This window comes from Eleginops maclovinus, chromosome 6, assembly GCF_036324505.1.
Source record: "Eleginops maclovinus isolate JMC-PN-2008 ecotype Puerto Natales chromosome 6, JC_Emac_rtc_rv5, whole genome shotgun sequence".
Classification (NCBI taxonomy): Eukaryota; Metazoa; Chordata; class Actinopteri; order Perciformes; family Eleginopidae; genus Eleginops; species Eleginops maclovinus.
This window is the reverse complement of record NC_086354.1, coordinates 291087-316356: the sequence shown is the minus strand read 5'-3', so window position 1 is coordinate 316356 and position 25270 is coordinate 291087. Positions and strand designations below refer to the sequence as shown.

General features: G+C 42.7%; 1 protein-coding gene across 2 annotated transcripts; it reads left to right on the top strand.

The window, feature by feature from the left end:
* The first annotated feature begins 752 nt into the window (after positions 1-752).
* On the top strand, positions 753-24618 carry LOC134866504 (protein Niban 1-like). 2 transcript variants are annotated; one of them, XM_063886713.1, is made up of 14 exons: positions 753-943; positions 3413-3543; positions 3740-3874; positions 3978-4095; positions 4496-4657; positions 16713-16828; positions 16920-17024; positions 18371-18533; positions 18785-18966; positions 19201-19347; positions 19535-19645; positions 21349-21456; positions 21837-21948; positions 22872-24618. In XM_063886713.1, exons 1-14 carry the CDS (start codon positions 889-891, stop codon positions 24329-24331), a joined length of 3105 nt encoding a protein of 1034 aa, XP_063742783.1. In that variant the 5' UTR covers positions 753-888; the 3' UTR covers positions 24332-24618. The 2 variants fall into 2 exon arrangements, with proteins under 2 accessions (XP_063742783.1, XP_063742784.1); XM_063886714.1 differs by lacking the exon at positions 3413-3543 and having other exon boundaries at positions 756-943.
* The last annotated feature ends 652 nt before the right edge of the window (positions 24619-25270 follow it).

The following is a 25270-nucleotide window of genomic DNA, read 5'->3' as shown; positions in this document are numbered from 1 at the left end:
TTAATGTTCAAAAAGCTCTTTATTTTTCTCATACTGCCTGTGCTGCAGCACCTCTTTTCACCCTCTGTCTGAAACCAGAGCCCAGTCTGCTCTGATTGGTTAGCTGGCCGCTCTGTTGTGATTATAGAGGTCTGTGTTTGAGTGCTAGCCAATACAAGTGCTAGGGTTTCATAGTGATCGACAGTGATATCGTTATGTTAAACTAAGGAGTGCAATGGAGGGGTTGTGTGGGAGAGAAACTCCCTCTAGAGGGAACACACGGATTTTAGCCTTGGCAGACCATTTACAATTACATGAACATATAACACATTACAGGCAAGGGATAACCCTAAAATGCATAATTGATAGCCTTTAAGTCGACATTTAAAAATACGACTGGGTAATATGTTTTAGCAACATTCTTCTTTTGGGGATGACAATGTTACAACTTGGCAATAATTTTATTCAAAGCCCATATAACATGTTGAGGTAATAAACTGTCACTTGAAGACACAAAACAGCATAAAAACAGTGTGTTTATGCCAGTAAATCACTCTTACAATCAATAAGAATGTAAGTGATGTAAAATGTCATATGTAAGAGTTACACTTTCGCAGAGCTTCAACAAAGAGTCAACCAGCAGGTGGCGTTGCAGGAGAGTGTGTGACAGTGTGTGTGGTGTTGCAGTTGTGAAAGGAGTGCTCTGACAGGTTTCCTCTCATGTTGAACAGCACCGCCCAGCTCACCACACACTCCCTCAGAAAACAGAGGAAGTGAGCTGAGCAAAAACTCTTGACACATCAGAGCAGCTCATTTATCTGACATGTGTTACGTACAGGTTTCTTGTGTATACATACCCAGATAACCAAATAAAACCTTTAATTCAAGAAGAAATTAAATTGATACATTATGGGAGCATCTTCTTCTGGCTTGCTGGATGAGGCTAAAATCAGCAACATCAAAGGTAAAACTGAGAGATCACTTACTTTTTGTTCAGAGTATAATTGATAAACCGGGAAGATGAAAGAGAAGGACAGAGAAAATATAAAGTAAAAGAGAAAATACAGAAGCAGCGAAAGTGTTGGTGTCACTATCACAGCAGAAGCAATACTGGGGCAGCAGCAGCAGTTCTTACAGGAGTCTATATCTGAGGTATCGGAGTGGCAAGTTCCAACAAAGTGTCTATCCTCAAATCCAGCATCATTATCTCATTCACTCATGTATATGCTGCCCCTATATGAATGATTTGCTCTGCTGTTCGAAGGGTATTAAAGGTTGTTTTAAGGGATATTTTAAACAGAATGAGCATTTGCATTCCAGATAATGCAAATTATCAATAAATGAATTTTCTCAAATAAATGCAATGGAAACATTTGTCTAGGGTGCAGATCCTATTTTCTGTCTTTTATATGTTGTTTTGTCCAGTATTTAGTCATTATTGTCTGGATGTCCAAGATTTTTAAAATACTTTTTGACCTTGTGTGATCCAGCAGCACCGAATATTCAAATATATGATCATTTTAGTGTTTAGTGGTTTTTTATTGGACTACATTGTAATGTAAGGTTATGTACTTGCATGAGGGGGCATCAATTAACAATTGACATTGTTTTTTATTAGATAGCATTCAGCTAAGAGGAAGACAGGAAACACAGGGAGGGCAGTGACTTGCGACAAACGAGCTCCAGAATCATAGCGGGGACATCACGTAAATGTGACGCATTTACCAACTTTTTCCTTTTCGTATAAATGTTATACATTATCTGACTTTCAAACAAACATAGATTACATACAAATGATGTGCTATGAGAGTGGCTTTGCTCATGTCTACTGTATGTTTGCATTCCTATACATGTTATCAGCACAGTCACATCCTGTCAGTCACTAATCTCCTCCAATGTAATTACTGCCATTTCCAACTATTACATTATTATGGGCGGTCTGATCTGTGTGTGTGTGTGTGTGTGTGTGTGTGTGTGTGTGTGTGTGTGTGTGTGTGTGTGTGTGTGTGTGTGTGTGTGTGTGTGTGTGTGTGTGTGTGTGTGTGTGTGTAAGATGAAAGTCAGGCTACAGTGTGACTCAAACTATGTATGATGGACATTCACTGTAAACAAATCTTAAAATGATTTAGAAAAAAACAGATTATGACAACTCATCAGGAGCCTCCAGTGATGGAAGTACATTAATCCCGTCTTTTTATTGGTCAACAGATTTTTTATATCTGAAAACCCTCATGCAAACCTGCTGTACACATTTTTAAAGCAGTGATTCACACACTGTTCAAATTCTTAAGCATTATTTTTTGTTCTGTGATCTGAGTTCATTCTGTTAATGTGTGTGTGTGTGTGTGTGTGTGTGTGTGTGTGTGTGTGTGTGTGTGTGTGTGTGTGTGTGTGTGTGTGTGTGTGTGTGTGTGTGTGTGTCTGTGTCTGTGTGTCTGTGTGTCTGTGTGTCTGTGTGTGTGTGTGTGTGTGTGTGTGTGTCTGTGTGTGTGTGTCTGTGTGTCTGTGTGTGTGGTAACTGCTATCTTCCTCTCTGCCCCACCACATCTCTCACTGTCCTCCATACTTCTAACTGATCTCAGAGCAGAGCAGCAGAGGGATGGTCCGTTGTTTCAATCCATTTTTACCAGAATCACTAATTTAAAGCCTCCATAAATAATAAATATTTTGTGTCAGTGAATAGGTTCCTCCACAAAAGTCTTCCTACAGTCTTTTGGTTCCCACTTTTGTTGTTTCGGACCAAGGGTCGTGCTTTGTGTTATACATAACCTCCTCAACTAAACTATACGACAACCTCAGCAGAGGCACTTTAAAGCTGCATTAGCTAATGTTCACTTAAACACTTGAACCAAAAGAGTAAAGTTGTGGAGCGTGTAGATTAACACAACGATTCAAAGCCTTTATTGTCACTGTAGCTACAGTGTAGATATGAAAAACGTAAGTCCTAGGCTCCTCCAACAATGCAACATAATATATATAGGTCATAAAACAAAACAAATAAAACCAACAACATTTACATTTAAATTAGAGCAGAGGGATTGACTCCACACAGCTCTCATCATGTTCACACCTGAGTTGGCAGCTAGCAGCTAATAATGCTAAGAGCGAAAACATTGCAAACATGCTGACAGAGCTGACTGTGTGAACTTAAGGGCGAATCAAATGGTAACTGCTCCATCAATGCCGTCAGTCAACAGGGGTTTATCAGCGTTAACAGCCGTTTGAGAGCAGTGCAGCCATTGGCTATTTAGTGGACACACATAAGTACGAAGGACTGGCTATACAAAAGGAGACAGAAACATGCTATGTTATTGAAGCTAAATCTACCACCTAATGTTTGTATACCAATAGTTTCTTCCAGCACATTAACAGGCTTATATTCAATTTTCAGGATGGACATCATTTTGAAAAAGCTGTGTTTGTGTGTATCCAGGGCTTGTGGACAGTACGTTCCAGAGCTTTAGTGTGTTTTACCGACTGCAGTATTCTGCAGCCTACACCGTACATTTACACCAGGAGGTGGAGCCTAAGAAAGAGGGGAGGAGCCTACTGCTAGCACAGGGGGTATGAGCTGCACCTGTCAATCAGTCTTTCAAACAACAATCTGTGCACTTTTTTTTTTAGACATTAACGGTTATGTGTGTGTGTGTGTGTGTGTGTGTGTGTGTGTGTGTGTGTGTGTGTGTGTGTGTGTGTGTGTGTGTGTGTGTGTGTGTGTGTGTGTGTGTGTGTGTGTGTGTGTGTGTGTGTGTGTCCATAGCCTCAGTATCCTCCAAAAGATGTGCTATACCAAACGAGCGTGAAGTTCTCCTGCTGGTATGAGCAGGGGAAGAAATGCAGAGAGAGATTCATCGTACTAAGAGACTACAAAGTGGAGATACATGAAAATGCAGAGGTAACACATGCACATTTTACCGAACTAAATATGGCATATTATACATAAAATTGACTTGGATATATCCCTGTGCTGGACATGTTGTCTGTGTTCCCACATTTAGAGCTTCAGTCGTGGATGTGCAGCAAAGTTGGTTCTCCAGCCAGCAGGGGGCAGTGTGTTCACAAAAGAGGAGGAGTCCAAAGCTCACCTGGAGCGAACCTGTGCTGGAATACTCAATGGCAATACTAACTTATTTCTTTATAATACTACACCTCAGTATTTAACAAATGCTAGTTCCGCCATCCATCTTGCCAGTAATTTAGGTTAGGTAACATTAGCAAGCTAAAGCAACATAGGCTACTGCTGTGTAAAAAAAGTGTGCTCTATTTTAGAATACTTTCACTGCTTTACCTTGACTTAAGACAGCTTTAAAGTTTCTGAAATGGAGCTGATGCCTTTATCTATGTTACTGCTGAAGTCACTGTCAATTGAGCAGGAAGCCTGTGAAGTTTACTGATACCACACCGAGTTAACTTAGGCTACATGAAGCTTGGTGTAATTAATAAAGCTCTAACTAAAGAATAAAGACGGTCATTCCACACCTGTAACAGTTGTGTGTGTGTCCATGTGTGTGTTTAGGAGTAAAGGAGGATTCTTCTTCGGTGGTATCCTCTCCAGATGTGCTTGCAGTGTATCTGCACCTGCCTTATATGGGGCACACCTGCTTCCTGTTCCTACAGGAAGAAGAACGTGATAACTTCCTTTCTGCCATCAAGACCTGCATCAGACACGGCAACGTTGGTAAACCCCCCACTCACATGCACTCTCTATGGCCAGCTATTACACTTCAAGGTTTCAAGGTTTCAATGTTTTATTTGTCATATGCACAGCAGATACAGCGTATATGTTGGCAATGAAAATCTTATGTCGCGTGCTCCTCCAACAACTCAACATACATGGTGCAAATAAGATAAATAAAATAGTGCAAAAAGAGAAGCTCATGATCCAGTCACAGAGGGCGCTGTTGAGCCCAAGGTCCCTGAGCTTAATGATGAGCTTGGAGGGCACAATGGTGTTGAATGCTGAACTGTTGTCAATGGACAGCATTTTCACATAAGTTGTAGCGGCCCCTCAACTTGAATAAACAGGCTTGGAGTGTTTCCTTACGGGTGTACTTTATTCAGACGAGTGTGCATTGCACAAAACACCGTGAAAACTTAAAAGGAAAATGACAAAGGCAATTTAGCTAGATACAAATAATGCCTTGAAAATGCACTTAAGCAAGCTAGCATCAAATAGATAACGACATTATCATGAAATGAATCACATTACTATTTACATTACATCATTTACACAAACGTAAGAAATTAAAACATATGAAATAGACAGTACATTACAATGAAACACATACCTCGCTCCGCATATCGAGGGGTGCTAAAGAGTGGTGATCCAGGGAAGACTGCCGCCATTAACTTAACGTTGGAGAGCTAGCTAGCAACTTCATACGTTATTTTTTAAACTGCTACTGCCAAGCAAATAGAGCACTCATTCAAACGGGTTTGACCAGGAATGCTGCAACGTAATATAACACTTCAAGGAACGCTTTAGAGAACACGTTAATTTAAAGTTATAATACTATTTTGAGATCTCTGACTCTAGACATGCATTGTCTTGTAACGTGCCTTCTTGTGTTATACCTTCAGCGAGCGTGCACGTTCTGGAAGGATTGGTTCACCGTGCAGATAGCATGATGTCAAAATAAAAGTCACATGAGATAAAAAGTAACTCAGAATAAAGGATAAAATATAATAACAGGATAAGCATAATAGACACTGCTAGTGGCCATCTACACTCCCACCACTCATGTTATGAAAAGTGAAGACAAGGATCAACCTGGCTGAACGGCTCATACTTGAGTCCTATATCTGTATCAGTGTTCTAGATATGTGCAGGTGAGTACTAATTAGTAACTAAGAGAGGGTAGCCTGTCATAAGAGGGATAAGGTGTAGACAACTGGACTGATCACTCACTCTCGAGGAGGAGAACTAGTTTCTGAATGGGCCTTTCTATAATCAAAGGTTTGGTAGGCCGATCTTGTTTCACTGACGTTCTTTCTCCTACTAACACTTTGACGCGACGCACTAGTCCATCACTCTCCTTTGTGGTTTCAACCACTCGTCCCAGGTGCCACTGATTTCTAGGGGTGTCTTCCTTTATAATGACTAAGTCATCTACCTTAAGATTGCGTCGAGTCGTGTGCCACTTTTGGCGCGTGGAGATGTTCATGAGATATTCTCTCTTCCAGCGGCCCCAGAATTGTTCGACGAGGTACTGGACTCTTCGCCACCTTTTAGCTGCATAGACATCCTCCTTCTCAAATTTGCCAGGTGGTGGAAGGGCAATCTTTGACTTCATCAGTATGAGATGGTTTGGAGTTAATGGCTCAAGTGAGGTAGGATCATTCACCCCGTTTACAGTTAACGGACGGCTGTTTACAATAGCCATTGCTTCATAGAACAAAGTACGAAGGGAAGAGTCGTCGAGTCTGCCTGAGTACTGACAGAGTGTGGCATTTAGGACATTACGGACAGTCCGAATCTGGCGCTCCCAGACACCGCCAGCGTGACTTGCTGAGGGAGCATTGAATATGAATTCACATTGCCTTTCTGCGAGGAAGCTCTCGATTGTTTTGGTGTCACATTGCTTCAGTGCTTCTTTGAACTCATTTTTTGCTCCCACAAAATTGGTTCCTTGATCGCAATGCAGTTGACGAACGGCTCCTCTGAGACTGATGAAGCATCTTAAGGTGTTGATAAATGCATCTGTGGATAAGTCCTCAAGCATTTCAATGTGTACAGATCGAGAGGCAAGGCAAGTGAAGATTAAGCCATAGCGCTTTTGCTCTTTGCGGGCTTTCTTAGTGATGAATGGGCCGAAGCAATCGATGCCGCAGTATGTAAAGGGAGCAGAGACTTCTACACGCTCCTTAGGGAGCTCTGCCATGCGTTGTTCTTCTGCAGGCCGTCGGAGTCTTCTGCACTTCACACATCTGTGTATCAGCTTAGCAACTGACTTACTTCCACCGATGACCCAAAACCCATTGGCTCGAAGTTCTGTTAGAGTTTGGTTCCGTCCTTGGTGACAGATCTTCTCGTGGCAGTGGGTCAAGATCAGCTTGGTAATATGTCCTTCTTTGGGTAGAATCAAAGGGTGTTTGACTTCTAGGCTTAAGGATGACTGATCTAGTCTACCACCGACACGAAGTGCTCCTCCTTCTAAGATGGGATCCAAGCGAAACAGAGGGCTGGAGTTTTGAAGACTTTCTCCCCTTTGAAGTATCTTCATCTCTTGGGAGAATGCTTCTTCTTGTGCAAGCCTCATCACTGATTCGGCAGCTCTCTCGCGTTCTTCCACACTCACAGGTTTGCCAGGATGGGTTTGCTTTGAATTCAGCCTCTTGATTCTTGCAATGACCTTCAGGAGTTTTGACCAGGAGGAGAATCTATTTAGACGGGTAAGAATGTCTGACTTGGACGGTTCAACTTTGGTTGCAAACGCCTGTATTTGCCTGACCTCAGGATCACCAACAAGCAACTCTGGAGTGAGGTGAGACTCTGGATGTATTTCCTGTTCCCGCAGGAACTTGGGTCCCGGTAGCCAGTTTGTTGATGAGATGTCTACTGCATTGAGCCCTCTCGACGCATGGTCAGCCGGGTTTTCTGTTGTATCTATGTAGTGCCACTGGCTGGGGCTGGTGTGTTCTCTGATCATTTGCACACGATTGGCAACGAAGACATGAAACCTTCTTGCTTCATTGTTGATATAAGCCAGGACAACTTGGGAGTCGGTCCAGAAAAATTCAGCATGGATCGGCATTTCAAGTTCGTTTCTCAGCATGACACTCGATCTTACAGCGACCACTGCTGCTGAAAGTTCCAATCTTGGAATGCTTGTGAGTTTTGTAGGTGCAACTCTAGCCTTTGCCATCACGAGGCTGCAGTGAACTTCACCATCTTCATTCTTGCTTCTCAGATAGGAACACGAGCCATATCCTACATTGCTGGCATCTGAGAAGTGGTGTAGTTCTCTCATGACAGTTTTGTGGAAGCCTTGTGGTTGGTAGCATCTCGGTATTGAGACTTCCTTCAGCCTTTGTAGGTCACTCTTCCATCTCTCCCACCGTGGACTTAAGTCTTCGGGAAGTGGGTCATCCCATTCAATGCCTCGACGGCACAGCTCCTGGAGGATGCACTTTCCGGTTAGGATAAACGGAGCCACGAATCCAACTGGATCGTACAAAGAAGCAATGACGGATAGGATGCCGCGACGTGTGGAGGGCCTGGTCTGTGGGTTCACATTGAAGCTGAAAGTGTCATGTTCAAGGGACCACTGGATACCGAGAGCACGTTCTGCTGGAGCTGCAGTTAGGTCCAGATTGAGTGGTTCAGATGTGACTGCTCTCTCAGTTGGGTCCACAGAGTCCAGGACTGACCTTTCATTTGAGTTGAACTTGTGTAGACGTAGGCCTCCTCTCTTGCACAACTCTCGTGCTTCAGCGATCAACTTCTTTGCTTCCTCTACGGAGGGGACGCTGATGAGCCCATCATCGACGTAGAAGTTCTTTTCAACAAAGGCTGATGCTGATGGGTACTCTTCCTTGTGTTGGCGTGCCAAGTACTTCAAACCGAAGTTGGCACATCCAGGTGACGAAGCGGCGCCAAATAGGTGGACAGCCATTTGATACTCTTGAGGCTCTGCTTCGAGGTCTCCATCCTCCCACCAGAGAAACCGTAAGTAGTTCCGTAGTTCAGGAGAAACGTAAAACTGGTGGAACATTTTCTCGATGTCGCATATGATGGCTACAGCCTCTTTCCTGAAACGACAGAGCACTCCAAGGAGAGAGTTGATCAGGTCAGGACCTGTTAACAGTGTATCATTTAGTGAGACACCACGGAACTTTGCTGAACAGTCGAAGACGACCCTTAGCTTCTCTGGCTTCTTGGGGTGGAACACCCCATGGTGTGGTATGTACCACGTAGTCTGCTGTCCTGTTGCAGGAGAGGCTGGCTCTGCGTTGCCTTTCTTTATCATATCTGCCATGAAGGCCTTGTACTGTTCTTTATACCGCTGGTTAATTTTCAGTCTTTTCTTTAGGTGCTGCAGTCGAACTGTAGCCAGCTTCTTATTATCTGGTAGCAGAGGAGGCTCTGTGCTCTTGAAAGGGAGGGGCATTTCATAGTGTCCATCTTTCCTTTGAGTTATGTTGTCACTCAGGAACTGAATGAAGTGAATGTCATCTTGTGACACATACTTGTCTTTGTCTGCATACTTCCTTTCATTGAAGTCTGATTCCAAGGCCTTCAGCACGTCAGTGGTTGATGGCGCTGGTATTTCCTTCACCGTCACTCGATGGACGAACCTCTGGTTTCCCTGCCGATCCAGATGTGGATTGGATGAGCCTACGATGCTCCAGCCGAGTTCCGTTCTCTGGGCGAATGGATCATTTTCGCCTCCTGTGATGACTTCCAGGGGGGCTAACGCGAACGGGCAATCACTTCCAATTAACAGTCCCACCTCACAGTCCTTCAGCAGCGGAAGTTTGTTTGCTAGATGCTTTAGATGAGGCCAAAGCAGCGCTGTTTTGGAAGTCGGAATGTAGGACTTATCGACCGGGATGAAGCCACGAGTGTAAGCTTGGCGTAGCTGAATCTGTTTTTCAGACTGTAGTCCTCGAACTTGTAGACCGTAGACACTTCTACTTGCTATGGGTGTGTCAACAGCTGTCATGGTGCTCAGTTTGAGCTGTACTGGTTTAGTCTCCACATTCAGCTCTTCGAGTAGGTCTTCCAAGACGAATGTCGAATCACTCTGCGTATCCAGAAGAGCGTACGTTATAACTTCTTTCTGTGGTTCATTTGCAGATGACATGAAAACAGGGACGATGCTTGATGTAGCAAAGACACGCTGCGTCACTGCATGGGACGTCACCTTGATCTCCTCCTGGCCTTTGTCTGTAGAAGTGGACTGTTTCTCTTTTGCTTCCACATATCGTTTCTCTCTCTCTTCATGTAGGCAGGTGGGGTGACGTCTGCTGCATGTGCCACAAGTGTGTCGTGTTTTGCAATCTTTACTGTTATGTCCTTTTCTCAAACATCCGTAGCACAAATTGTTTTCCCGTATGAAGGCCTTCTTATCTTCCAGAGATTTAGCTGCAAAGGTAGGACACTTTACGACGCCGTGCGTCTCTTCTTTACAGATAGGACAAGGTGGCCTTGACTTGGTGCTGAACACTTTCTCGACCTTCTCCCAGGGATTGTTCCCTTTAGTGTTTGTGTGAAGTGCTCTAGCTCTCTTGGGCTGCCTGTCATCTGTGTCCTTGATCAGAAGTGGAGAGGCGACAGGGTTACAGGCTATCCGGGCCTCCTTTTGGATGAACCTTGTGAAACAGGAAAAGCTCGGGTAGTCCCCAGATTCGTCCAACCTTTCTGTGACGACTCTGCTCCATCTTCGTGTGATCCAGTCTGGTAATTTCTTCAGCAGCTTGTGGTTCTCTTCACAATCGTCCAAGATGGCCAATCCTTTCACATGAGGCATCGCTTCAACGCATGCCTGCAGGAAATCAGAAAACTCTCGAAGTGCAGCAGGATCACTGTTACCAACCTTGGGCCATTTCATGAGCTTGTCTCTAAAGGCCTTTTGCACAATGAAGTGGTTTCCGTACCTTTCTTCCAGGACCTTTAAGGCACCCTGATATGCTTCTTCTGAGTTTCTATAGAAGAATCCCTCTACAGCTTTAAGTGCTTCTCCACTCAGATAGTTTTTTAAATAGAACATTTTTTCATGAGCTGGGAGAGGCTTGCGGTCTATGAGGGCCATGAAGGACATCTTCCAGTCTACATACTTTAGGGCTTCACCGGAGAACTTTGGTGGCTCAGGAGCAGGCAGGCGATTCATACTGAGTGAGTTAATGAGTGCTTGGGTAAGGTCTTTCTCAGGAGGCGCTAGCGCATTGGCGTGTGCTTGTGGAGGCTGGTATGCGTTGGCCTTTGGATTAAGCTGGCCTTTGTATTCAACTGTGAGATCAACAGTCTCTTTTAGCCAGTTTCTGGAGTCATGTTCAAGGCTCTCGTATGCGTTTACTCTCGCCTCTGCTATTCTTACTTCTGACTGTGCTTGAATTTGCTGTAGTCTTTTCTTTTCCTGACGCATGTTTGCCTCTATCTTTTTAAGAGCTATTTGTTTTTCTTCTTCCAACCTTTTAAGAACTAGCTGCTTCTCTTCTTCTAACTTGCTAAGAACTTCTTCTTGAGCTTGTATTACATACACTGCTTTAACCTTTTCCTGTTGAGCTGCAAGTTCTGCTTCTGCATCTACATGTTGGCTTGAGGCCTGTGAGTGGATTGAATTTTCTGCTAGAGAGTGTACAGTATCTGTCTCTGTGTGTCCGAAGATAGATCCATACTCATCCTTCTTAAGTGCCATCCTCATTCGTACTTTCTCAAGTTCTGGATTGAAGACCTCTTCAACAGTTTCTAGCCGCTTCTCTATTATTTCGCTGATCTCTGCAGTGAGTGCTATACAAGCATCTATTTTTGGTACAATGTCTGGAGTGGCATTGTGGTTGCGTTGAATGGGCTCATAACATTCACTTACTGCATTGTGTTGCCTTTGGATTTCTTCTCTGATTTTATTTAGTTCATCTTGAGAACAGAATGATTTTAGCGTTGTCCTAACCTTTCCTGCCACCTCTTTCCAGGAGCAATAAGCTCTCATGAATTCTCTCTTATGTTTAATGGCTTCCTGTTTGTGCATCTCTAATCCCTTTTCTGTAAATGCTCTTTCACGTGAACTAGATCTGACTGGCTGTGGGTTATCGGTCATGGGTGGGTCATGTGTGTTAGTTACTTCTTCCCTATCAAGTGACATTTTGTTAAAGTTGTGTAGCTGTTTGGTTATATTGAAGTAGTGAACTATAGTTTAATGACTGAAATATAGCTCAATACTTCTCTGCAAATACTTAATATCAAACATGCACTGGACGAGTAGCATCAACAAAATGTAGGCTAACACACAAACAGCTTAGCAATGACTGCTAACATACAGATTTACCCATGAATGAATTTACATTTAACAGGTTCAGTTTGTTCAATTTTTTTTTGTTAAATTAATTTACCCTTCTGTATCCTTAAATTCACCTTTCATATATGCCTATGATTAAATCAGAGCATCAACCATGTAGGCTACAGTATATTGTTTATAAAGGTGATTTCAGTCCATTAGACCTACATAAATATCACTGTTCACAATCGAAAAGTCCCTGTGATTTTATGCAGCAATCAACATAAACGAAATGGACCGGTCTTGCCTGGATTCCATTTGAAGTGAGGGCGTTGGAACAGTAGATAGCAGTCTTAGAATGGCGGATGGCAGGTCCTTCTCACGTCGAGTTGAGTTTCACTCCACGTCGAGCAGTCGAGTTTTCACTGTAGCGGCCCCTCAACTTGAATAAACAGGCTTGGAGTGTTTCCTTACGGGTGTACTTTATTCAGACGAGTGTGCATTGCACAAAACACCGTGAAAACTTAAAAGGAAAATGACAAAGGCAATTTAGCTAGATACAAATAATGCCTTGACAAATGCACTTAAGCAAGCTAGCATCAAATAGATAACGACATTATCATGAAATGAATCACATTACTATTTACATTACATCATTTACACAAACGTAAGAAATGAATACATATGAAATAGACAGTACATTACAATGAAACACATACCTCGCTCCGCATATCGAGGGGTGCTAAAGAGTGGTGATCCAGGGAAGACTGCCGCCATTAACTTAACGTTGGAGAGCTAGCTAGCAACTTCATACGTTATTTTTTAAACTGCTACTGCCAAGCAAATAGAGCACTCATTCAAACGGGTTTGACCAGGAATGCTGCAACGTAATATAACACTTCAAGGAACGCTTTAGAGAACACGTTAATTTAAAGTTATAATACTATTTTGAGATCTCTGACTCTAGACATGCATTGTCTTGTAACGTGCCTTCTTGTGTTATACCTTCAGCGAGCGTGCACGTTCTGGAAGGATTGGTTCACCGTGCAGATAGCATGATGTCAAAATAAAAGTCACATGAGATAAAAAGTAACTCAGAATAAAGGATAAAATATAATAACAGGATAAGCATAATAGACACTGCTAGTGGCCATCTACATAAGTGTTCCTCTGGTCCAGGTGGGAGAGGGCAGTGTGGAGGGTGAGGGAGATGGCATCATCCGTGGACCTGTTTGCCCTGTATGCAAACTGCAGGGGGTCCAGTGAGTCAGGGAGGGAGGAGGTGATAAAAGTTTTGACTAACCGCTCAAAGCACTTCATGATGATGGAGGTGAGTGCAACTGGGCGGTAGTCATTGAGGCAGATGGGTTTTGTCTTTTTGGGGACAGGGACAATGATGGACTCTTTAAAACATGTGGGGACTACAGACTGGAGCAGTGACCTATTGAAAATGTCTGTGAACACATCTGCCAGCTGAACTGCACACACCTTGAGAGCACGGCCAGGGATGCCATCAGGTCCAGGAGCCCTGTGTGCGTTGATCCTTTTCAGAGATCTACACACATCTGCACTGGTTAAAACCAGTGAGCAGGGATCCTGGGCCTTTTGTGCCTCCACAGCCGGGGGCTTCTCAAAGCGTGCATAAAATGTGTTCAGTTCATCTGGGAGAGATGCAGACACTTCCTCAACACCACTTGTTGTCCTTTTGTAGTCCGTTATTGTTTTTAGTCCAGCCCACATATTTCTGGCGTTGGAGCCCTTGTAGTTCGACTCCACCTTGTCCCTGTATTGTCTTTTCGCACTGCTAATAGCTCTCCGGAGTGCATACCTGGAATTCCTGTACTCATCCAAATCACCGCCGCTGTGCGCGATGGCCCGTGCTTTAAGTTTAGCTCGGACCTCGCCGTTTATCCAGGGCTTCTCATTTGGGAATGTCCGTACAGTAATCCGCGGCACGACGTCATCGATGCATTTGCCGATGTAGCAAATGACCGCGTCAGTGTGTGTGTTTATAACTTAGCGCTGTTCCCATGTTTGTAATATGAAGTATATTAAGATATTAAAGAGAACAAATTAAATGAAAGATTGTTAAGGGACGTGCTGCACAGCATTGCCCAAAACTTAGAAACGTAACTGAAAATGAGGAATTCTCATCTGGACACAAAATATAACCCCTATTTCGCTTTCGTAGTTTCTGAAATGCAATCATTTCATTTCTTCCCGAGAATGACATGAGATGATACCAATCTGACAGACCATGTAACTTTCCAAGAATGATTAAAACTTCCGGACATATGATCATTTCAAGTCATTATTAATATAATAACCTTTATTCAATGAAACACTTAGCTGTGTTGCTTTAATTGTCTGTCTTGGTCTGGAATGGCAGTAGCGTAAGGCAGCTAATGTTAGCTTGCATCATCAAACTTAGATATTTTGATTTATTTAGATCACTGATTCTTTCATCCTCTTTTGTTAATATTATACCACATTTTAGAATGTTAGGCTACAGATGAACATTTAAATGGTTTTATCACACAACAAAATAAGAAACAACATATTTGATGATTAAATTGGCAAATCAAGTCCTGGTTACTGTTGTCCACATTTGGAAAAAGGGCAGTTTTTATTATTACTGGTGAAATGTGTTTTTTGAAGTTTGCTGATGATGCAACACAACATGCCTTGAATGATTTCCGGTTAAAAAAGGTCCTGTAGAGTATTTTTAACTGCCAAAGGGGTACATGAGTCATACCCACCATCCAAATAATGAAGTAGTGTGAAGGTTCTAAAAAAACTTCGACCCCTCTGTAACGTAGAGTTTTAAAAATATTAAACCTACCAATTGCCCCTGCTGATTGGCTCTTCTTGAATGTGTCACTAATGTGGTGGCAGTTGCCCTGGCTACAGATACAAATATTAATGCTGTTCACTTCCTTTGTGGTTAAGCATGAAGAGCCCCTTAACATTATTGCAAAACACAGCATGACATATCTGCACAGCCACTAAGATACTGAGCAGCAACAGGAAACAACACGCAGCCGGCCGGCTGGGACCGGTTTACTTTGGACGCTAAAACATGATCTTAAATGAATATAGGGTAATATAACCCATAAGATATATTATGCCTTTCCAACTCCACTCTTCAGATTTAAACTGTCAATAATCTGGAAGAAAAGTAAACCACAAAGGGCAAAGTGCTTGTATTCCTAAAGTAAGTCAGGGCTGGGTTTTATGCCTTCATGAATGAAACCAATCAGCGTGTTATGTGCCATTTATTCTCAATGAAGGTGCATGTGATGTAACCTGCATACTGATGTAGGCGTTCTAACTATCTGAATAATGCACACTTTAAATACGAGGACTTTAGACCAGGTTTCTGTTCTCTCTGCTGCCTCAAAATACCAATGCGCCAACAAGGCACCTGCCGACTCAGCCGCTTCATGCCTGTGTAAGCCTTAGCTGGAGTCTGGTGTCAAAATAACTTGAAACCAGTGTTGACCAGTTTTATGTGAACAGATATAACTGAAAGTAAATGGGAACTCTACCAAAAAAATCAACCTCACTGTTTTTCTTCCAATATTACACAAGTACATGCATTTTTTTAAAGCTGCACAGACCAACACATGAGGAAATCAGTCCCGCTTCTTTACTGAAGAATAAATGGGTGTGTGTGACGTCATTTCGGTTATGATTTCATGCTCCCTGACTTACTTTTAGCTGCATGGGTGTGATTCATTCTGAAGGTGTTGATGACAAAGGAATTGTCCTCAGCATGCAGCTTTCTGTTCCTCAAATTAATTCAACCCTTAAATCAGACTTTAGTTCTACCAAGCCATTCAAACTAGCTGCACCTTTACCAGCTCTGAGAACACTTTAATGATCAATCATTATAAAACATATCAGAGATATTATTCTGAAATGGACCAATCAGACAATGACTACTTTTACTGATTCCAGTAGTGTTAGGTTTCACATCACTATCTTCAACTTTCTTATATTCTTTTTTGTACTTGAGTAAAGTAAAAGTACCAGAGTGTAGGAATACTCTGTCACAGTAAAAGTATTCTAAATGTTCCTCCAGTGAAAGTAGAAAGTACTCTCATCTAAATGTACTTAACGTAGCGACAGTAAAAGTAGTCATTGTTTGATTGGTCCATTTCAGAATAATATCTCTGATATGTTTTATAATGATTGATCATTAAAGTGTTCTCAGAGCTGGTAAAGGTGCAGCTAGTTTGAATGGCTTTGTATACTGCAGGGTAGCTGCTGAATTTACTCCAGGTGGACCTAAATACCCATGTGAGTGTGATTATATATTTTTGTATCATTAAGCCATATCTGAAAATTAACTAAAAGGTAATAAATAATTGTTGTGGAGTAAAAGTAAGTAAGGAGTATAAAATGGAAATACTCAAGTACAGTACTTGAGTAAATGTAATCAGTTACTTTACAGCCAACAGTGCAGAGATGACAGGAAATGAAGGCAAGGAGAGGTTGAGAACGACATTCAAATAGGTCTGCGACTGCACCAGAATCAGGAACTCAAATCATTTGATAATTACTTTCCTAAAATAGCTGTTCACTGCAGTTCTTATCAAACAATAGTCCAACTGTGAATGTGTGTGGAAATAAAGTCACCCAGTGCAACAGCAGGAGGCTCAGTTTTAGAAGTTCGGGGACAATGGAGCTCTGTGGCAGAGGGATCAGACCTCAGGCTTTGCATACTGACACAACACTTGGTTTGAACAAAGGATGAACATGGTTTCAATCTAACTCCACCTGACTTCCCTGCAGACCCCTGGTGTGAGTCATCCTACGAGGGCCAGGCGTTCGTCCGAGCCCTCCGACTCTACCGACAGGACAAAGGATGCTATGAATCCTGGGAAATGCTGCTCGGAACAGAGGAACAAGTCAGCCAACACACACACATTTCATTTCATTTTGTTTTTTGTTCCTGGTTGATGGACATTTGGTTATTAAATGTTGTGTTTGCATGTGTAGGTGCTGGCCTCACAGGTGATGGAGGAGGTGTTGTCATGGCTACAGAGTCAGCTTCAGTCCAGATTGAAGGGCAAGAAGGCTGAGAGGATTCGACAGTGGCTGGCAGTGAGTTAAACATATACTGTCTTTCATATTTTACTGTCTTTATTAATGTAGGGTAGAAGTTACTCACCCTGTTAAGGAAACCTGATAACAGTAATCCATTTCCATCCCAATTCAGCACAAATTAGTTTCATGTGATGTGTCTAAAGAAGATTGTTCATTGATCCACACAAATATCCTGTTTTCAGTGGAAGCTTAAGTAATTAACTTATTTATACAGGTCCATATTTCACATTTTGTTTCCATCAATCCACCTCAGCCCAAAGTAAAGATGTTTTTCTTTAAACAGATTTCAACTTTTTTTCCCAGTATGTTTATATGAGAAGTGAATAAAAGGGCATTTAATGAGGTCTACTGGGATAATGAACAATAGAGCACCCCTCATCATTGATGTCTCTGGAGAGAGAAAAAAAGAGTCAAACATGCTAATGTGTCAGCTAGGTGTTCAAATACAGAGGTGGGAAGTCACTATGTACATTTACTCAAGTACCATACTGAATTACTATTTTGACATGTATTTCCATTTTATCCTACTTTATACTTCTAACCCTGTACATTTTGGAAGCAAAGCTTGTACCTTTATGCCACTACACTCGCAATAGTTACTATTTACTTTTGACATATTAAAACATCAGATTTCCTTATTTGATATGATTCAGTGCTGCACTACCAATATACAAAAATACAAACCAGTATTTAAATTGTAAGTATCTAAAATTGGCTTCTCATTGACAAACCACAAAATTAAAGTACCCTGATAAAAACAGTAATATAATATAAAGCGCCATTATGCATATTGAATACCTTTAATTCTTATACTGTGAGTACAAATAGCTGATAATACCTCTGTATTTCTACTTAAATAACATCTAGCAATTAAGACTTCTACCTGTAATGGAGTATTTTAAGACCAAAGTATTTCTAATTTTACTCAGTCAAGTATTTGAGTACTTCTTCCACCTCAAATAGGACTGACACACAAATCACCTTTAGATGGAAATATATAAAACAGCTTGTTATGTTGCCCCCCCCCAGTGGCAACAAAAAGCAATGACTGCTTTCAGAGCAGTGTTAATATTTGAAATATTTACATTTATTTCTTCCAACTTCAGATTATAATCTTACTATCCTCAGAATCCTGCATCCCTGGTCAGAATTTAGATATTGACTTTTCATTGATCATTAATATGTGTGTGTGTGTGTATGTGTGTGTGTGTGTGTGTGTGTGTGTGTGTGTATGTGTGTGTGTGTGTGTGTGTGTGTGTGTGTGTGTGTGTGTGTGTGTGTGTGTGTGTGTGTGTGTGTGTGTGTGTGTGTGTGTGTGTGTGTGTGTGTGTGTGTGTGTGTAGACGGTACAGGCTAGCTACTCTCTGGTGCTGGAGCAACTCTCTGTCAGTCTGGAGGCTCTGAGGGCTGAGTGTCGGCAGACAGCGTCAGCAAATCAGGCGCTGATCAGATCCAACCTGGACCAGATCATGTCCTCTCACTGCTTCCTGGAGGAGAAGGTCAAAGGTAGTGCAACCCGACAGCGTGAACACACACAGAACACTCTGGAGAGGCCAACAATCCTCCAGTATAGATAAAGAAGGAAAAAACTAAATACAGACAGACTTCTGCAATAAGTCCCCTCTACTGCATCTGGTGCTATGATAATGTAAAAATACAAATCAGTCTGTAAATATTGTGTCCAATGTGTGTGTGTGTGTGTGTGTGTGTGTGTGTGTGTGTGTGTGTGTGTGTGTGTGTGTGTGTGTGTATTCCAGCATGTATATGTGCAGAAGCAGAGAAAGTGTGTGGTGAGTGTGTGTCGCCCTACATGTCCTCCATCCTTGAAGCGCTCACAGAGCACATCAGTGCAGGGATTCAGGGGATGCAGAACACACTTCACACACAGATGGACTCAGCCTTCACACACACTAATGGAGGGACAGAGGAGACAAAGAAGGTGAGTGTGCATATCTGTATTCTAAGTGAGAGTCTAAGAATACATTTTGGCTCGAATTTCCCAATGTGCTTAAATGAATGTCTCTTTGGGTCACACCTGCTGTCTCTCATGCAGGTATCAGAGCCTCACCCTGCAGCTCTAACTGACGGAAGGTCTCACTGTTTGAGGCACTCCTTGTATGATATTTAATATGTGGTTTGAGTTCCTGACTGTATTTTTTGCTTGTTTGTACAGGACTTGTCTCCACTGCGCTCCATCAGTCTGGATCAGAGCTACAGGCAGGTGGAGAACCTGATGGAGAAGCTTCAAGATGTGAAGCAGCGCTTTGGGCTGAGCAGCATCCAGAGGCTGGTCCACTGTGCTCACCTGCAGATGGAGAAGGTAAGGAGCAGAGTTCAGGGAGAGGCTTCAGCCGGGGTTTAAAATACAGCCAAGACCCTTTAAAACCTCACTGTGTGTGTGTGTGTGTGTGTGTGTGTGTGTGTGTGTGTGTGTGTGTGTGTGTGTGTGTGTGTGTGTGTGTGTGTGTGTGTGTGTGTGTGTGTGTGTGTGTGTGTGTGTGTGGCAGCTGTTGGACAGCGCTGTGCACACGCTGGATCTCTTCCTGCAGTCTTCAGCCCGACTGCAGCCTTCTCTGATTCCCTTCAAGATGGAGCGAGCTAAAGAACGAGTCCTGAAGGTAAACACAGCCACATGAAATATTAAAATAATTGTGTTTTTCAGCATAAGAAACCCTCCAGTCAGTTTGTGACGAAATAATTCATACTTTTATGAATAAGCAAAAACAGATGTTGTTTCAGATATTGAACATTATATAATGTATGGAATTGAGAGTAAACATTGTTTCAGGACAGGTTTCAAAAAGTAGGTCCAAAGTGTCCTGGTGCACTAATATTAAAGAGAAACAACTTTATTTAAAGACTGTTATTTTTACACTGATGAAGACAATATGCTGCCCTCCCTTTTTCCTGCCGTTGCAGAATAAGGGGGGGTTCATTTGTGATATCGTAAGTCTCTAAACACCTGGCGCCCAGAGGCGGCTGGCCCATAGGGGGCGCTGGGGCTCTGCCCCACCAGCTGTTGAGGGGAACAAATATTTTTTGCATATTTTTTTTTAAATCAATGTCAGTTTTACTTAATAGTGTGTGTGCCTACATGCAATTTAAATCATTTAAACAACATTTCCACCAACTAACACTCATTAAACAGTGAATTTCCACTGACAGACAGTGTATCATTCTCTCATGGGGCGATCGGCAAAGTGCCCCTGACCGGCAGCTAAACAGCCAATCCGGTTATGGTTGCTAGGGAGAAATTATGAATAATTGGCCTATCAACGTCGCCAAATTTAACGCCAGTGGGGCGCTGGAAATTTAGCCCCAACTGCTACGTAAAATGTGTGAAGGTTTAGGATTGCTGTAGCTACATAAGGAGCCAGCGATAGTTTTTTTTCGTAGTGCGACTCCCAGACTCTGTCCTACGCTACGTGGGGAAAAAATACGCGCGACGACGAAGAGAGATGATGGCGATGTAATATGTAATAATATTATAGTATGTAATTATAATATAGTTGTGGAGAATGCTTTGTTGTTTCTCTCAGGCTGTGACATGCAATGACAACTGTATGGCACTGATGCTGTTTTCTCCAAGTAAATGCATTTTTCCTTGAGAGAGGGTATTAAAATAATCTGTTTATGTAAAAAATTTTGAAAATAACTTGGTTCTAAATTCTTTGTATATGTTACATTTGAATAGGAAAGTTCTGTTTCATTCTCTCTTCTCAACCCACACTCACTCATTCACTCACTCACTGTTGATTTGTATAGATTCAGCTGAAATCATACCCTTGTTGTTCATTTATCCCTTGATTGTATTGTATAGTATTTGATAGCATAAAGTCTAATATAGCTGTACATTGTTACTTTTTCTGTGAAGCTGGAAACTGTGAAATTAAATTATTATTGTGGAACTGTAGTCATTTTCCGACTGTTCATTTGAATGCTTATGCTAAATTAGGCAGGGAAACCTGTTGGCACACTAGCCCCACCAAGATTTTTTTTCACCAGCCGCCACTGCTGGCGCCCCAACATTATTCCTTAAATAAAGTTTGGCACTTTTACTTGTGTGTTTCTGTATATTTAGGGTCTCTTTTTATGCTGTATAATTCAGTTTATTTGCACATTTTTTTTCCAAAAATGATATGTTGTATATCAGTTAGCAAAACAGGTTACATTTAAACATTATTCAGGGAGAATAAAGCTCCAGAGACTCCATCTGAGGCTGTGCAGACTTATACTGTCTGACACTATTGGTTGACAATTGAATATTCTGTTACTCAAAGCGCATGTGTGTGTGTGTGTGTGTGTGTGTGTGTGTGAGCAGCAGCTGGACTATGACAGCCGAGTGGTTCAGAGGAGGCTGTATCAGGACGCTCTGCTGCAGATCACCCTGCCCGCTCTCAGCAGGAACATGGACAGCAAGTGGAAAAGTGTACGTCACACACACACACACACACACACACACACACACACACACACACACACACACACACACACACACACACACACACACACACACACACACACACACACACACACACACACACACACACACACACACACACACACACACACACACACACACACACACACACACACACACACACACACACACACACACACACACACACACACACACACACACACACACACACACAGTGACCATAACATTCATACTCACTGCACTGCTCTACAGTGTTAAACTGTGTGTGTGTGTGTGTGTGTGTGTGTGTGTGTGTGTGTGTGTGTGTGTGTGTGTGTGTGTGTGTGTGTGTGTGTGTGTGTGTGTGTGTGTGTGTGTGTTCTTTGCAGGAGCTGCAGCAGTTCGAGGAGTTCATCTTCTCAGACTACAGCAGCTTCATCCTGGTGCAGAACGTCTATGATGACGTACTGAGAAACATCCTCAGTAAGCAGATAGAGACAGGTAAACACATGCACGCACACACGCACGCAAATCTTGAAGTTCAAAGGTTCAAGGCTTTATTGTCATATGCATGATTGTGAGAGTACTTTTTTTTCTTACGAACAACTCAGAGCGTACTTGTACGTAACCTGAGTATTATCATTGTATGCTATTGTACTACATTTTAAAAGCCAATATTGTAGTTTTTACTTCACTCCATTTATTTGACAGCTTTAGTTACTTTTCAGGTCCAGATTATTGTTTCTAACTAATAAATAATAAACATAAACCTATAATAAAAGGCTGAAATATCCAGAAGCAGTATACAAAGTAATGCAAAGCTCCATATGTATTAGCTGTGATGAACAGATAAATGCATTGCTAATAATAATCCAGTAATTTGAATGAACTGAACTGTGTCTCGTTGGCGTCTTCTACACACACTGCCCATATCTGTATATCTGTTTGATTTTTAAGATCAAAAGTCTTTTGATTAAGTTTCTACAGTGCATAACCGAGGTTTTACATCTTAAAGAAGTGCATATATGCTAACATTTACCATTGAAAGGAAAAGCATCAAGAAATAGTTTGCACTGATTATATGTACAAAGAAAGAGACAAAAAAAAAAAAAAGTAAAGAAGGTGATAACGACTAAATGAGTCCCCCTACATTAACTGCCATCACCAGAAATGTGATTAAATGAGTATATACTGTATGTTTGTTATATCTGCTGCAGATAAGCTGTGCCGATCACAGATCATTTTACAGTATGGAGTATATTTCAGAACTGTCCCCAGGCAATAATGAATATCTATTTTATTTTCCAGTTGCTTGCAGGACATTATGTTATTCAGTGTTTTATTTGTAACTACAGACCACATATTATTTGACCTCCTGCACGCACAGAAAGGCTCTCTAACAGCCCCTGTGCTCCTCTCCTCAGCGGTGCAGGAAGCAGTCGGGAAGAAGAGCCGACTGCTGTTGGACACTTCAGATCTGACCATCAGTCAGTACAGTCTGCTGGGTCAGACGCCCCCTCACTCTGCACCAGGCAGCCCGGCCCCGCCCACCCGAGACCCCCCCTCAGCAGCACCCAGTGCAGGGGGGGAGACAGTGACAGCTGAGGTTCACCCTCAGAGTGAACCGGATCCTAACGCTGGGTCCGAGTCCAAGGAGGAAGCCGGAGGAGACCAGCCTGACGCACCTTCAGAGACAACTGTGTCCACCTTCACCTCACCTGAGGCAGCCGTCACACGGGAATTTGGATCTGCTGCATGCACAGATCCATGTGACCCCACCCCAGAGTGTCCTGACCCCCCAATGTACACTCTGTCCTCACCGCAGTCCTCAGATGTTCCAGCCGAATGTGTTCAGTCTGCAGCGCCTCCTCCACCTGACCTCTCAACCGCAGATGGAAAAACAGAAGTCCCGCCAACACAGGAAGTCAGTGCACCTGTAGAGCACAGTGGCCACACCCCAGACTGTCCAGACTGTCCAGACCCTTCACTGTCCACTCTGTCCTCAGATGTTCCAGCTGCTGAAGGTGATCAATCTGCAGAGTCTCCTCCACCTGACCTTTCAACCTCAGATGGAGAAACAGAAGACCCCCCCACACAGGAAGTTGAGGCACGTGATGCACCTGCAGATACCAGTGACCCCACCCCAGAGTGTGCAGACCCCCCAATGTCCACTCTGTCCTCGCTGCAGTCCACATATGTTCCAGCTGATCAATCTGCAGCGCCTCCTCGCCCTGGCCTCACAACCTCAGATGGAGAAACAGAAGGCCCCCCCACCCAGGATCCACACCCTCCATCTGCACCTTGTTTAGATTGTCCAATGAAAATCCGCCTTGGGTCACTGAGCGAGGCGATTGGTTGCATTTCTGCACCACAGACGCTCTCTCATACCGACAGAGCTGTGTACCTGACGGGAGGAGTGAAGGACAGCTGGGAGGTGGAGAGGGGGAGAGGGGGAGACGAGAAGAGAATCCAAGACGGGAAAGAGGAGACTGAAGCAGGAGGTGGGGAAGAAGAGGAGAAGGAGGAGGAAAGAGTTGAAGGTGAAGCCAGATCAGGGGGTGAGACTGTGGATGTAGGGGGAGAGTCCTCTGAGCCGCCAGCAGAGTGCGCCACATGGCAGGCAGCAGGGGAGGAGAGGGTGGGTGATGAAGATAGTGAGAGGGAGGAAAGAAAAGAGGACGAGGAGAAAGGAGAGCATGCAGAAAAAGGAGTGAAAGAAAAACAGGAGGAGGTTCTTCAAAGCCCTCAGCCAATGGGAGCGCAGTGTCAGAGTGATGCTGAGCCGCCATTGGACAGCGTGGCGATGATCAGAGACCTTGTCACTGAGATCACTGAGGTGGAGACGCTCATCAGCCCCTGTCCCAACAGCAGCCATACAGCCTGACACACGTTACCATGACGACTGACTGTTGGAGCGCCCTTATTAATGGTACAGAGGTTAATGAAGTGAACAAATGCAGAAAGGAGATCATTACACATCTTTTTAGTGTCACACATTTATATTACATTTTAAAAAGACACATAATTCCACATACTTCAGTAAGCTTTTTTTTAATGATGATTCAATTCATTTAGATTAATCCGCTGTTTACATTGTGACTTTCTGCTAACGTTGAACGGACAAATGATTCAATAAAGATATAAAACTTCTGTAAGTGATAATGTACACAAGCTGGTCATTCTTTTGCAGGGGGGACCCAACCTGAAAGGGGTTAATATGGTTTATATGGCAGTGATGACCTGCTCACTGCACCTTTATAAAGCCTATTACACGGCTACAAAAAAACCCAACTAGAATATGATTCAAAATATTGATTTAAAACCAATAGATTTCAGTGTTTCTGCTTGTTGTGTTTAGAGATCGCAAACGTTTCCATAGTGAGAGTCTGTTAATTATAGCAGTGGCCTACTGTAAAGAAATAACAGCCTGTAGAATTGACCAATCACAATGAACTATCCAACAAAGCTGTGTAAAGACGCCTCACAGTCACGTCACAGAGGACGTTTTTAGAAACAGTTTGTTGATGTCATGTTCAAAAGCACATTAACCAGAGGATCCCTCACTATTCCACAAATACAGTCAGATAATAACAATATGAGAGGATTATATGGCATTTTTCAGTAGAAGTACTCAGATCTTGTACTTGAGTAAAAGTAGAAGTACTCAGATCTTGTACTTGAGTAAAATTAGAAGTACTCAGATCTTGTACTTGAGTAAAGTAGAAGTACTCAGATCTTGTACTTGAGTAAAAGTAGAAGTACTCAGGTCTTGTACTTGAGTAAAAGTAGAAGTACTCAGGTCTTGTACTTGAGTAAAAGTAGA